The sequence below is a fragment of the Anticarsia gemmatalis genome, chromosome 4 (assembly GCF_050436995.1).
Source record: "Anticarsia gemmatalis isolate Benzon Research Colony breed Stoneville strain chromosome 4, ilAntGemm2 primary, whole genome shotgun sequence".
Classification (NCBI taxonomy): Eukaryota; Metazoa; Arthropoda; class Insecta; order Lepidoptera; family Erebidae; genus Anticarsia; species Anticarsia gemmatalis.
In genome coordinates this window covers 7679702-7692472 of record NC_134748.1, presented here as the reverse complement: position 1 = coordinate 7692472, position 12771 = coordinate 7679702, and the positions used below count along the sequence as shown (strand labels likewise).

At 35.3% G+C, this 12771-nt stretch overlaps 2 protein-coding genes across 6 annotated transcripts; both read right to left on the bottom strand.

Annotated features, from left to right (window-relative positions):
* Window positions 1-5803: 5803 nt before the first annotated feature.
* On the bottom strand, window positions 5804-7985 carry RpL23A (ribosomal protein L23A). The gene is made up of 5 exons (XM_076113509.1): window positions 7887-7985; window positions 7055-7524; window positions 6722-6849; window positions 6208-6384; window positions 5804-5934 (listed from the first exon to the last, which is right to left on the bottom strand). Exons 1-5 carry the CDS (start codon window positions 7915-7917, stop codon window positions 5850-5852), a joined length of 891 nt encoding a protein of 296 aa, XP_075969624.1. The 5' UTR covers window positions 7918-7985; the 3' UTR covers window positions 5804-5849.
* Window positions 7986-9260: 1275 nt separating this feature from the next.
* Window positions 9261-12453, bottom strand: SAK (polo like kinase SAK). 5 transcript variants are annotated; one of them, XM_076113505.1, is made up of 4 exons: window positions 12313-12453; window positions 12165-12242; window positions 11796-11888; window positions 9261-11621 (listed from the first exon to the last, which is right to left on the bottom strand). In XM_076113505.1, the coding sequence occupies exon 4, from the start codon at window positions 11518-11520 to the stop codon at window positions 9511-9513; it is 2010 nt and encodes a 669-aa protein (XP_075969620.1). In that variant the 5' UTR covers window positions 11521-11621; window positions 11796-11888; window positions 12165-12242; window positions 12313-12453; the 3' UTR covers window positions 9261-9510. The 5 variants fall into 5 exon arrangements, with proteins under 5 accessions (XP_075969620.1, XP_075969621.1, XP_075969619.1 ...); XM_076113506.1 differs by having other exon boundaries at window positions 12165-12218; window positions 12313-12451; XM_076113508.1 differs by having other exon boundaries at window positions 11464-11621; window positions 12165-12262.
* Between the last annotated feature and the right edge of the window lie 318 nt (window positions 12454-12771).

The following is a 12771-nucleotide window of genomic DNA, read 5'->3' as shown; positions in this document are numbered from 1 at the left end:
CCTACCGAGAGTTAGTCCGTTAAAGTTCTGCTAAAGTTTATTGTTTCCTATCTTTTATTTTAATAAGACTCTCTGTACTGTATCGAACCAGGGACAAAAAACTGGATACTGCTACTAAAAGACTCTTCCGAGACATGCTCAGCCTAGTGGAAGAATCACTAGAAATGTCATTATAAATAGAAAATTTTAACTTTAATTTAGCATAGTTTTTAAGAATTGGAATGTGACTGATAAATAAACATTATTTTATTTTTTTATTTTAAACACAAGTTGCGACTTAGGTGCTAGGGCCCGTTCACCGTTCACAGTTTATATTTAAGTGTCAAATAAGCTATCTGATAGATTTTTGGAAGTGATGAATCCGGGTCTCTAACATATAATGTGCCTACCTAGGTATAATGTAAGTTAGATGTAATTACAAAGTAAGTAAGGTGTAAGTAATCTTTCTTGCCTATCTCCACTGATAGTGGCGTATTGGGGTTGTTATTTGTAAGTTAGTCTAACACAACAAAGTTCAGTTAAGGTTGAATGTATTTATTACTGAGCATACGTACCTACATAAGTAGGTACTTAGGTAGGTACAGTTTTGTCATCGTCAATTATTGTAAGGCTCTTTTTCCATATCAAGTAATTATAAAAAAATATATATTCAAATGCTCATGTTCAGGAAACATCTACGCTAATAATATAACTTTTTTACACTCAACGCAAGGTCGAAATAACATTGAAGTTCAGATCTCAAGACAATCAAGTAGGTATGATGTTACGTCAAGAAATATTACGTTTTGAAGGTCGTTTAAAAATTATTATAATTATGTTATATACCAGTTATGGACCCTACCTGCTAAAATTAAACTTAAAATGTGCTGTACTGCTGGGAATTTAAATAATATTGAGATAATTGTAGTTTGGCAAAATGAAGTAGAGAGAGAGAGAGAGTAAGAGATTTTGCTTGTACCTGACTAACCTGAGTAGATATTCGTGATTTCACGCAACCACACTGCGTGCAGATGTTATATGTATATTACTTAATCAGACATTATGTAGTTGTAGCTGCTAGTAAGTAACTAGTGGTAACTAATTTAGCCCTAACCCATATACCTACCTACGTCTCAAAGATAAATAAAATGAATCTGATATTTATATTGCTACCTACTATTTCACTGGACAGACGAAAATTACTAGGTACCTATTTTAAGTAAATGGCATAAGGTAGGGGTAGGTACCTATATACTTATAGTATCGATGTTTTTAGATGAGGTGTAGTGTAACATATTTATTACTTACGAGGAAGGGACATATTATATTACATTGGACAGTGGAATGTTTGACCTGCTCTTCAATGAGGAAGGAAGGAAAATGCTAACAACTTAAGTGAGCTAATAGAATAGACATAGCACTGTTGACTCGAGGATCTTTTTTACTTGTAATGTTGCCGTAGGTAGGTACCTAGTACCTACATAGGCTAAGTTGACTGACACTCAAATCATGTAACAGGTCGCTGAACCCTGAATCGCAGGTTACAAGAACAAAACTCTAAAGTGATATTTCCTACACAAATAAAAGTAGGAAGGTCCAGGTATTAAGTTTAGCAACACGTACCTATGTACCTATCTGCATTACGAGATTTCTAGAGTCACTATGTATAGCCGTATAACGGTATAACAAAACGTTCCTATTTCCCCAATGATCATAGATTTTTATAGGGTTGGTGTCCATAAGGTAAATATTTTCTTTCTATAGTTGTACCTATATAGTGGAAGAAGTCAGCTATATTTTATATTCGTCAGACCGTACGTCAGGTACCTGCGTCGCTTCATCATTGTAGTCTATCATGTAGTGGTTAGTATCTAAATAAAAAGTTGAATGTGTCCCACGAAAGATTTAATGTTTATTACATAAGAAGCAGCATACTACCCGCATCTCGAAACTACCAAAGATTCAAGATTTTTTATAAAGCGACCAGATTTACCTACATGAATTGGCGAACTAACTTTCCGTTATAATAAATTAATTAAGCACATGTATATTTAAGTGAGGTACTTACCCAATTATGTATGTTAATTTGTGTGATAACATGTATCTATACACGTAGACACAATGTAATGAACTGTGAACGTTATTTACGCAGGTAGAGACTTACTTTGCAAAACACAAAAATAACCACCTTTTAATTAATACATAGGTATGTAGGTATATAAAGCCTGTAGCGGGATCTATTTCTTACGACAGAAGTTCCATTATCAGAGTAGGTAGGTACATAAGACAAAAGTAGACCTAATTCGAGGGGATAAAATTATTGCTCTCTTTGAGTTAACTTTGCTAGGATACGGTAGATTCTATTTAACGATGATTTCTGGACTTTTTTCTGAATATTTGTGTTAGATATAAGTAGGTACCTACCTACCTAGGTAACCTCTTTTTCAAGGAACAAATTGTATAACACTGGAAACCTACCAAAGTTAGTAGGTACGTAATTTATCTCGTAAGAAGCCATTCTTTCATATCAAATCTTGTACCTACCTATTTGCAATTCCAAGATATAGCGACAAAAATAAAACTTTACAGCGATCCCTATCTAGCAACCGTGAGAAGTTAATTTCGATTCTTCTATCTAAATTTCAAAAAAGTGATTTTTAAAATAAATACTATTCAATGTTTAGATTCAAAATACATGATGTTGCGGAAAAAACACGTCGGCCACCATTTTAATATGTATGATTGTGACGCAATAACAGGTCAGCAACTCAAGGTGAGGGCCAGCCAGGCTGCCTCGGCGTGTTGCGGTTACGCCGCGCACCGCTTTACTCCGTAAATCTAGACGTCTATAGTGGCATCACATTTAATAGGCGTCTAGCTGAACAGTAGGTCCCTACCTAAGTAATTACTTATTGCAAAATACTTGTATTTAGGTACATATCTGCGTCGCAGCGATAGTGGTTGCGACTGGACTAGTGTGTATAGGTCTTGGACTTTGTTTTCGAACCTTTCTTTATAAGTGACTGTTACGAGATAAGAGCGTCTCCGTTTGTGCATAATGGAATAGGGCTAATAGAGACGAACTTCTACGCACTTAACTAGTTTCAATTATGCGAGTTTATAATAAACTAGCCGACCCGCGCAACTTCGCTTGCGTCACATAAGAGAGAATGGGTCAAAATTTTCCCCGTTTTTGTAACATTTTTCGTTGCTACTTCGCTCCTATTGGTCGTAGCGTGATGAAATATAGCCTTCCTCGATAAATGGACTATCTAACACTGAAAGAATTTTTCAAATAGGACCAGTAGTTCCTGAGATTAGCGCGTTCAAACAAACAAACAAACAATCAAACAAACAAACAAACTCTTCAGCTTTATAATATTATAGATATAGTATAGATAAAATAATGATGGTATGTAACGAAATACTATTTGTAGGAGCTGCTATTGATAATAAGCTCGCGCTGCACATGGAGGCGACTTCGCGCTTCCTCAACGCTCCACTACGTGCCTTGCCTTGGTTGGCTAATCGGAGAAAAATTTAGGAGGCGGTCCCTTGCCCCTGGGTTACTTTTATTAGGAGTCTGGAGTGTCGAATAAGCAAAGATGCCATTCTGCTTGGAGGACGAATACTGAGCGCTAGTGGGCATGTGTGATACGGGACCCTTAGGTACTTAATCCACAAGTTCTCTCTATTTAATTTATCGACTGACATGACGGTATCCAACCACGCTATTTCTGGCGGTCTTCTTAATCTTAGTTTTGGTCACGTACCACATGAAGTAGAGTCGCCACAATATAATGTTTTCATTCTTAAAATCAGATTGTCTAGGAACTTGGCTGAAATTTTTGCCTGCGTCACGTTAATCCCACCTTGACAAAGTTATGCTTCTTAAACATCTCTTTGAATTTCTTGATAGAAAGTTCATAACTTTAAGAGAGATCTCTGCTCGCCAATCCAAAATAAAATGATAAACGCAGTGGAATGCTATTAGGAGATAGAACTAAATAGTTGTGTGATAGAATGACATCATTAGTAATGTATGCCAAGGAGTGAGACTTATTATTTCTCCGGTAATACCTTGTATGGAACAGCTACTGTGTCGGTACACTCAACAACGACCCGGGCAGTTACTAGCTTGCTAGAAAAAAAATAAAGGTAGAGCTCAGTAAAACTTCAATATTATGAAATGTCATTTTTATTGAAAAAAAAAAATGTTGGAACATAGATAACTAATAACCATTGATTCTGCCTGGCGTTGACTTAGTGTTTCGATGGTGTTTACCTGTAAGAAAAGAAAATGGATTAGAAACTTATAACACTATCTACATACATATTTTAAAAGTTAATCTTATGTATAGTCAGAATTATGTTTGTTTTTATCATATTTTTTCAATGAGATTCCCATAAATTTCATCACCCTGGTTATTGCAAATGATAATTATCATTATATCTGATCAAATTAGCTACAATTATTATAAATATTTACCTAAACAAGCTGTGAAGGTTAGATGAATAATTAGATATTTCTTCAGTTGTCTTGCATCTAGGTCACTTCAGTTAATACCCTGTAAAATAAAGGAATATTAATATGTTGCAATATTATCTCACAAGCAATAAAATTTTTTACTACAACTTAAGTTTAACTCCAGAAAATATCTCACTTTAGTGAAAAAATTATGAATGTTAACTAGAGATGAAACGGATATCCGGTGACTATCCGGTATCCGGCCTATCCGGCGGTCTTAATACTATCCGGCCGAATACCGGATAACTACTATTCGGCCGGATAGACATCCGGCCGAATAGTAGATCGATAGTTTTAATGTTATGGAGCTTCAAACTTTATGTGCAATGACCTTCGCTATACAAAGATTCTGCAGCGTAGTATGGATATATGTAGGTCATTCATACAACTTTTGAAGGCTTATAAAAATAAAACTGCCGATTCGAAAACAAAAATTTTCAAAATAGCTTCTTAAAATTTCCTAAAGATTGGATTACACAAATAACGGATATTCGAAAAAAAAACGTTACATACCGAATTACCTGTATTAATTAAAACAAAATTTAGTAGGTAGGTAGTAATTGTTTTATTATACTCAAAAAATAAATTAAGGACTTTTAGAAAAATCTAAATCGTAATCAGGCGTTGTGATTGAACTTAATTCAGTAACAATTGAAGATTGGGAATCATCTTGCTGCATCAGTTCTTGAGGCTTAACTTGATTTTCATAGGGCATTTTTTAAAAGAACGCAGGTAGACGGCACACAATTTACAGAAAACAGGCAATATCGAAATCCGGCAGCGTCAACACGCACCAATACACTGGCGTGGATGACCGCTCTTTCTTACACCGGACCGGTGTCCGTCGCGCCGAGGGGAGGCGGTGGTGCATCCGGCGTAAATTGTTCGCCGGACCGATGTCCGGTGCGTGTACACATACTCATTATAAACCCTACGCCACCGCTTATCCGGCAAAAAACACGGTCCGTTCTCCGGTGAAAAAAACGGCTGTCTACAAGCGCTCTAAGTTCTGCCGAATATTCGGCGGCCGGATATCCGGCTATCCGGCCAGGTGGTAGGCCGAATATCCGGTATCCGGTATCCGGCCAAACTGCTATCCGTTTCATCTCTAATGTTAACACTTACCAGTTTTAATATATCATAGTTAGATAATTCCTTACCAATATTTAAGAAGTCAATTTAGTTATCCAGTGTAAAAAAATAAAGACCTCTATAGAAAAATATTTATAGTGCAAGGCTAATCTGTGAATAAACTACTAGTATAATTATTATAGGTGTATAAATAAAAAACTTAACAATATTTTAAGTTTTTTATTCTTATAAAATATAGTACAGCATTAGTTTATATGATGCCGATCTTGTTGGCAACATCTAATGCATCGTAGTCCCTGGCGAGCCGCACGTACGCCTTCTTCTTACCGTCGGGCCTAAAATAATAAAATTGGTGTAAATAAATAACACATGAAAAAATTAAAAAAAATTGTTTCAGAAAAAAAAAGGTATCAGAAGTGTGTTATTTTGATATCATTCTCAATCAATGAGATTCCCACAAAAATATCATCATTAAAATGCATCGTAAATAATTTTATGCTCAGGCAGGAAACAGTTGAAACAGAATATTGGACTTAAATGCATAACTTTACAAATAACAGAATAAATCTTGACCAAAGGGCAGAGATAAGAAAAAAATATTTATTTACCTGATGAGGGTGTTAACTTTAGCGACATTGATGTCGTAAAGTTTCTTAACGGCAGCCTTGATGTGGTGCTTGTTAGAGCTTGTGTGAACAATGAATACCAGAGTATTGTTGTCCTCAATCTTCTTCATAGCCGCTTCAGATGTCAAAGGATACTTTATGATATTGTACGCATCCATACTGAAACATTAATAATATTGGGCATTATAGTAAAATATGCATGGTACAATACAACTGTCAAAAATATTCTTGAAATATACAAATGATTGGAAACCAGCATGTTTACAAGGAAACAATGTCAATAATTTTAATTGCAGACAGCAAACCTAGGTGGGGCATGGCAACAAATTTGAAAGATACTAATGTTTAACAAAAAGAAAAAATAATGATACTGACGTTATGACATTAATTAACAGTGCTTTTATATACCGTGTGTTCTTTCAGAATAAACAGAGTGTAAGACAACCACAATATTGAGCATTGCCTACAAATTTAATATTTATAAAACATAACTCACCGATTCCTCTTAGGAAGTGATTTCCTTGGGTACTTAGGGTGCCTTGGGGGCTCAAAGGTTTTGGGCCTGCGGAAGTGCACAGATGTGCGAATCTTGCGCACTCTCTTGCCATGTTCACCTTTTACAACCTGAAATTTTATAAAATAATGCTATATGAGCCTTAATGTTGATAATAATAACTGAACTATTAACATACTCAACTATAACAATAGACTTTTAAAAGATTATAACTTAGTTACTATAGCAACAAACAATAACCTATAAAAATACACAACTGTATGTTTCTATTGAAAGATGTTATTAAACCTTGGATACAAAAAGATGTAAAATTACCTTTCTTTGAGCTTTAAGAGCCTTAGCAACAGGTTTCACAACTTGTTTCTTCTGTCCCTTGATGCCAGTTTTCTTGGGCTTGGGTGCAATCTTCAACTTAGCCGCTGCTGGTTTGGGCTTAGGTTTCGATGCAGACGCAGCTTTCTTAACCGAGGGCTTAGCACTAGACTTAGTCTTCAAAGCAGCAGCCTTAGCTGAGCCAGGCTTAGCTGTGGGAGCAGAAGCTGGTTTCTTCTCAGCGGGCTTAGCAGCTGCAGCAGGCTTGGCAGCCGGAGCTGACGCTGGTTTAGCAGCGGCAGGTTTAGCTGCAGGCGCTGCCTTGGGTGCGGCGGCCTTAGGAGCTGGGGCTGGAGTCTTGGCTGACGCCGGTTTGGCAGTACTCGCTGCCGGTGCAGCAGCAGCTTTAGGAGCAGCTGCTGGTGTTTTAGCAGTAGCGGGCTTCTTCTCCGCAGGCTTGGCCCCGGAGGACCCTACAACAAATTAATATTTTAGATAACAATCACTCGTTAACACGAACACCTAACCTCAATCACAAAATAATAACTTTGCACAACAACTTTGCCACTAAACATATACGCACGAATACTTCATTCAGAGTCTACGGTGTGTAATTTAAGTTAAAGAAACTGAAATATTGTTTCTAAAAGAAACATTGCGAGGTTGGCCCACAACAAGTACCGCGTGGCTCAACAAATGTCACACAGTTCAATTGAAGAAACTAAGTTTTATCCCGGTTTTATTGGTTTAACTTATTTTCACAATAACTTAGTACATTGAGTTACCTAATAATTCACGATTAACCACGGAAAATTATATATATATCGTTACATACCGGATTTCTCGGGTTGCTTCTTAGGAGGCATCGTGACAAAAAAGATGGAGGATCAACTACTGTGTTGCCACATAGGACTACATTTTCTTGCTTTTTATTTTATACTGGTAATAATTACATAAAGACAGCTATTAAATATTTGCAACAATTATTAAATTAAGTAAATAATTCGTTGGAAGTAGTACCGAATTATATGCAATACTTACACAACAAATATTTTTTTTTAATTATTTACTAGTTTAAAACAGTTTGGTAAACAATTATCCACTTGTGTTATGTAGTAGCGAATGTGTTCTTTGAATAAGTTTATGTTAGCATTGACGAATTAAGTTTTTACTTATTAGTGTTAACAACTTACACTAATAAAATGTGTGCATGTTTTTTTTGGTCCTTCTTTTAGGTGCCAAAACGGATAAATTAATTTAGACGAAATTTACTCGCTAATTTTCGTGGAAAGGATGTAGGTTCCCAATCTGATTTTATCTGATCCTTTTCCAGTATTTTAAACTACAAATATCCTACCTACTTGCTTAATCGTTTGGGGAAGGCATGCTACGAGCTTCATCGTATGATTATAAATGAAACTATAAAATGGTTATGCCTACGGCCTACGTAACCGTCACCGCGTCAGTCATGAAAACAGAATTAGATGATGTCTTCCTAACTGATAACCGGCTACGGGATCAGCTTCATTCGAACTGACCAACGGTGCAGGTATTGCACGTTTGGCGCAGTGGTTTAGGTGGTCAGCTCGCCGGAATAATCGTAGCGCCGCGTGTGGCGGGTTCGAATCTCACCCGGGACAAATATTTGTGTGATGAGCACGAGTATTTGTTCTGAGCCTGGATGTTAATTTATCTATATAAGTATGTATTTAGAAGTATGTTTATCAGTTGTCTGGTTACCATAGTACAAGCTCTGCTTAGTTTGGAATCAGATGACCGCGTGCGAGTTGTCCAAAAATATTTATTATTATAAAAAAATATATTATTATTATTTTTTATTAAAACCCCAGAAGTGACCGCAGGACCAACGGCTTTTCTTTATTCTCTGCGAAATTCTTTGCAGTCTCAGATTACTATTTTTAGTTCGACTCAGCATTCGAACTCGAGACCTTGAGCGCGGCAGTTGCATACACTACTGACAGTGCCACAGGCCGTAAAAATAAATATGCAGATTTAGATAGGTACCTATCTAATCAAAAAAACAACTCCCGAGCTCTGCAACAGCGATAAGAGACGAAAGAACGAAAAAGAAACAGGTATTGTGTAGGGTAGTTCAATAGAACTGAATAGTTGTGGGTTAATATTTAAAATGTACGCAATACTAGTCAGAAGACGCAGAGGGACTTTCCGTTATAATGAAACACAGAAGTTAAGATATAATTATTATAATAATATTTTTACATGTGACTATTTTTCATATTAAGCACAAAAATGTCATAAAACTAATTTTATTGACATAACAAATAAGGATTCAATCATAAGTATGAATCTACGACAAAAATCATACAACGTTATTAAGCCTTCATATTGAATTTGTCAGCAGGATGATCTCATACTATTATCCATTACAATATAGTGTTAAACAAAAACTGCAGACTGCAGATAGTAATTCACTTACATTAATTGTATTCACTTGGTACTTGACTAGAGCAAGCTGTTGTACGATGAAATGAACCTATATTTAGCAGTGGAGTATTAAAATTTACATTGACTGAACCTTGCATTGGTGATTGTAAATTGTTAGGGTTTTGGACTGGTCTTTTACCAATTATCAATGGAAAACATTCATCAGGGATGCCAGTTAATGCTGTTTGTATGCGCTTCATTCTGTTTGAACATTCCTCAAAATGATCTGTGATATACTTTAATTCAGGAGTTGTTGCAAGGTTATAATGAGTTTTTAAATTTTTATCTATAATTTTCAAGCCCTCTGAATTAGAGAAATTCGCCTTTTCTCCACCATAGAAAAACATATCAATATCAGTGCCGTTTTCCATAAGCTGACATTTTGCTAAAGAAGTATAAAGAGTTATTTTGGGTGTTTTAGCTTTTACCAACTCAACAAAACGTGAGGCATACAAATATTTCTTCCAATGTTTATGAGGTAAATTATGGTAAGTGAAAACCTCATCAGGGGTGGGATCATGATCCATATCAATATTTCTGGTCTTGTTGTCCACAGTATAAATGATAATCTTCATCCCATCCTTGGATATTTTACATATCTCAACTATTTGCTCCTCTCTATCTTTGCCTTTCTTTTTTATAAACTCTACTATAACTCCAGAAGGTTCTATCTTTAATATGGCATTTCTGGTTCTATGTGAAATAGTTGGTAGTCTTTCAGCACACAGAGGGGGCACATTTAATACATTCTTGTTAGTATTATTAACATTACATGTTTTAGACAAATTCTCTTTATTTTCTCCTGCATTCAAGTTTAAATGAGTAAGAGCTTTGCCTTTAATATCCACTTTCCTTATATTTTCCAATAATGATAAGTTGCTAGTACATGGGCTTTCAGCTCTGGGAAAAATGTTATGTGGATTTCTTAAATCAAATATTTCTGCAGGTGCTTTGTCTGTTTTCGTACATAGATTGTAATTACGATCATTTGACTGTGTTGAATGTGAATTGCTTTCTGGCATACTAGCAAAAACATTATAGGAAATAGGTTTCACAGTGTTTCCCTTGATATTGAATTCATTGCTAAAATAATCAGGCCCTGTTCTCTCTTCACTCCTACATTTGGCACTATGTTGTGTACTATGTAGTGTTGTAAGAAAACCAGAGTCTCTGGATAAATCTTGTTTTGACGAATTTGGTACATTGCTGAAGTTGTTCAAGAATGGGTGCTCCAATATGCCTTTTAATGTTATTCTTTTAGTGGGATCTTTACACAAAAGCTTTTGCAATAAATCTTGGGCTTGTATTGAAAGTTCAGAAGGTATCTTATAATCAGCATTTATAACTTTGTTGAGAGTTGTTTTAACATGCTGAGTATGAAATGGTGGGCTACCAACTAATAGGGTGTATAGCATACATCCCAGGCCCCAAACATCTGCAGGTAATCCATGGAATTCTCTTGAAGCAACCTCTGGAGATATATAGTTTGGTGTACCACACATGGTAACATGTTTTTCATCAGGCCCATTTAGCTGTGTTGCTAATCCAAAGTCAGCTATTTTGACATTAAGATCTTTAGTTAGCAATAAATTATTCAATGATAAATCTCTATGTATAATATTGTGTGTATGAAGATATAATACACCACTTAATACTTGTTTAAAAATATCTGCAGCTGCTTTTTCAGACAGGCCGCGTGTTCCTAGCTTAAAATGCTTTGCTAACTCACCATTATGTGCTAATTCTAAAACTAAATAAACATAGTGTGCATCTTCAAAAAAAGTAAATAACTCTAAAATAGCAGGATGCTTTAATCTAGAATGAATGGTGACTTCTTGTCTTACTCTACCTATCATGCCAGCACTTGCCATAAGTGCTTTGTCTATCATTTTGATAGCAACAAATAATCCTGTACGTCGACATTTTGCTCTATATACATGTGCAAATCCACCTTTACCCAGATGTTCTAGTATTTCATAATCTTCTATTTTCTCACCAAACATTCTTAAATATTACAATATTCTTGTATCATGAATGAAGCTATCTTTTCTAGGCAATTCATTACTGTATATCTCCTTTACGGTATCCATTATTTCTTAGTGTACTGAAACAAACAATAAGAAACACTCATTCAAAATAAACATAATTTTCGATCAGATCGCAGAATACAAAACATTTTAATCTGTATCACTGGACTCTAGTGTATAAAGGGTACATAAAATTTGACAACACCTGTAATAGGAGCAAGATAAATATTATGAGTAATTATGTTACTTACCTTATTCAGAATCCATTTAGCATCCTCCAAACTTTTAGCAATAATTTCTTTAACTCTCTCAGAATCAGGTTCAAACTTATGCTGCTTGTAGCTCTAAAAAATAAAATAATGACGTGATGTAAGTATTGCCCATTTGTGGATACCACAGTAAGAAATATACTAAGCTTAGAAAACTATACCTAACTTTTTTAACTTCATTAAAATATACGTTACAATAAATCGTCAAGGCATCAACTGATACATAAATTAAAACATACGGGTGCGTTAGTTAAAAATACATTAGACCCATGTTGTGGCTTACGGTTATATATTTGACCACATTTTACAGAGTATTGTGATTTTAATTACTATATTTTATACATAACTTACTTGTTTTACAGCAAACTTGTAATGTTTACAAGCGTCCGGGGGTAGCTTCTCGCACTGTCGTAACAGATGTTTATATAGCTGCAAAGATGTCATAATCACTTTTGATTCATTTGAAAAACACCTTCGGCAATGAGTATACATTTACTACCTGATGTTATTGTGCTGTATTGTAATAAATGTGCAGTCAGAATCACGTAATATTTTCTAACGACAAGTTAGAATATTTGGTTCACTTTTCAGTCATCTTTTTTTCACTCTCCAGTCACTCCAGCCAGTCTCTATTTCACTCACTCAGTTCTCAGTTGTCAAATTTTAGTATTGCCAGTATTTGTATTGTCACCAAGAAATGCTACCAACTTGGGTTGGGTCATTTGGGTGACCCTATGTATGTTCCCTTCGGAAAATTAGTTTAATTAGATATGTAGGTACCTATCTTGTAATAACTACATAGGTACCTACCGTAAAACGGGGTGAATAGAAACGATTTTCAACTTTGTCCTAAAAATTTGTTGTGAATAACTTGTTATTTTTATTGTCGGGTTCTTTTATATCATGTCCGGCGCCATGAAGAAAGAGCTAAAACCATATTTGTCCAAAAATATGCATA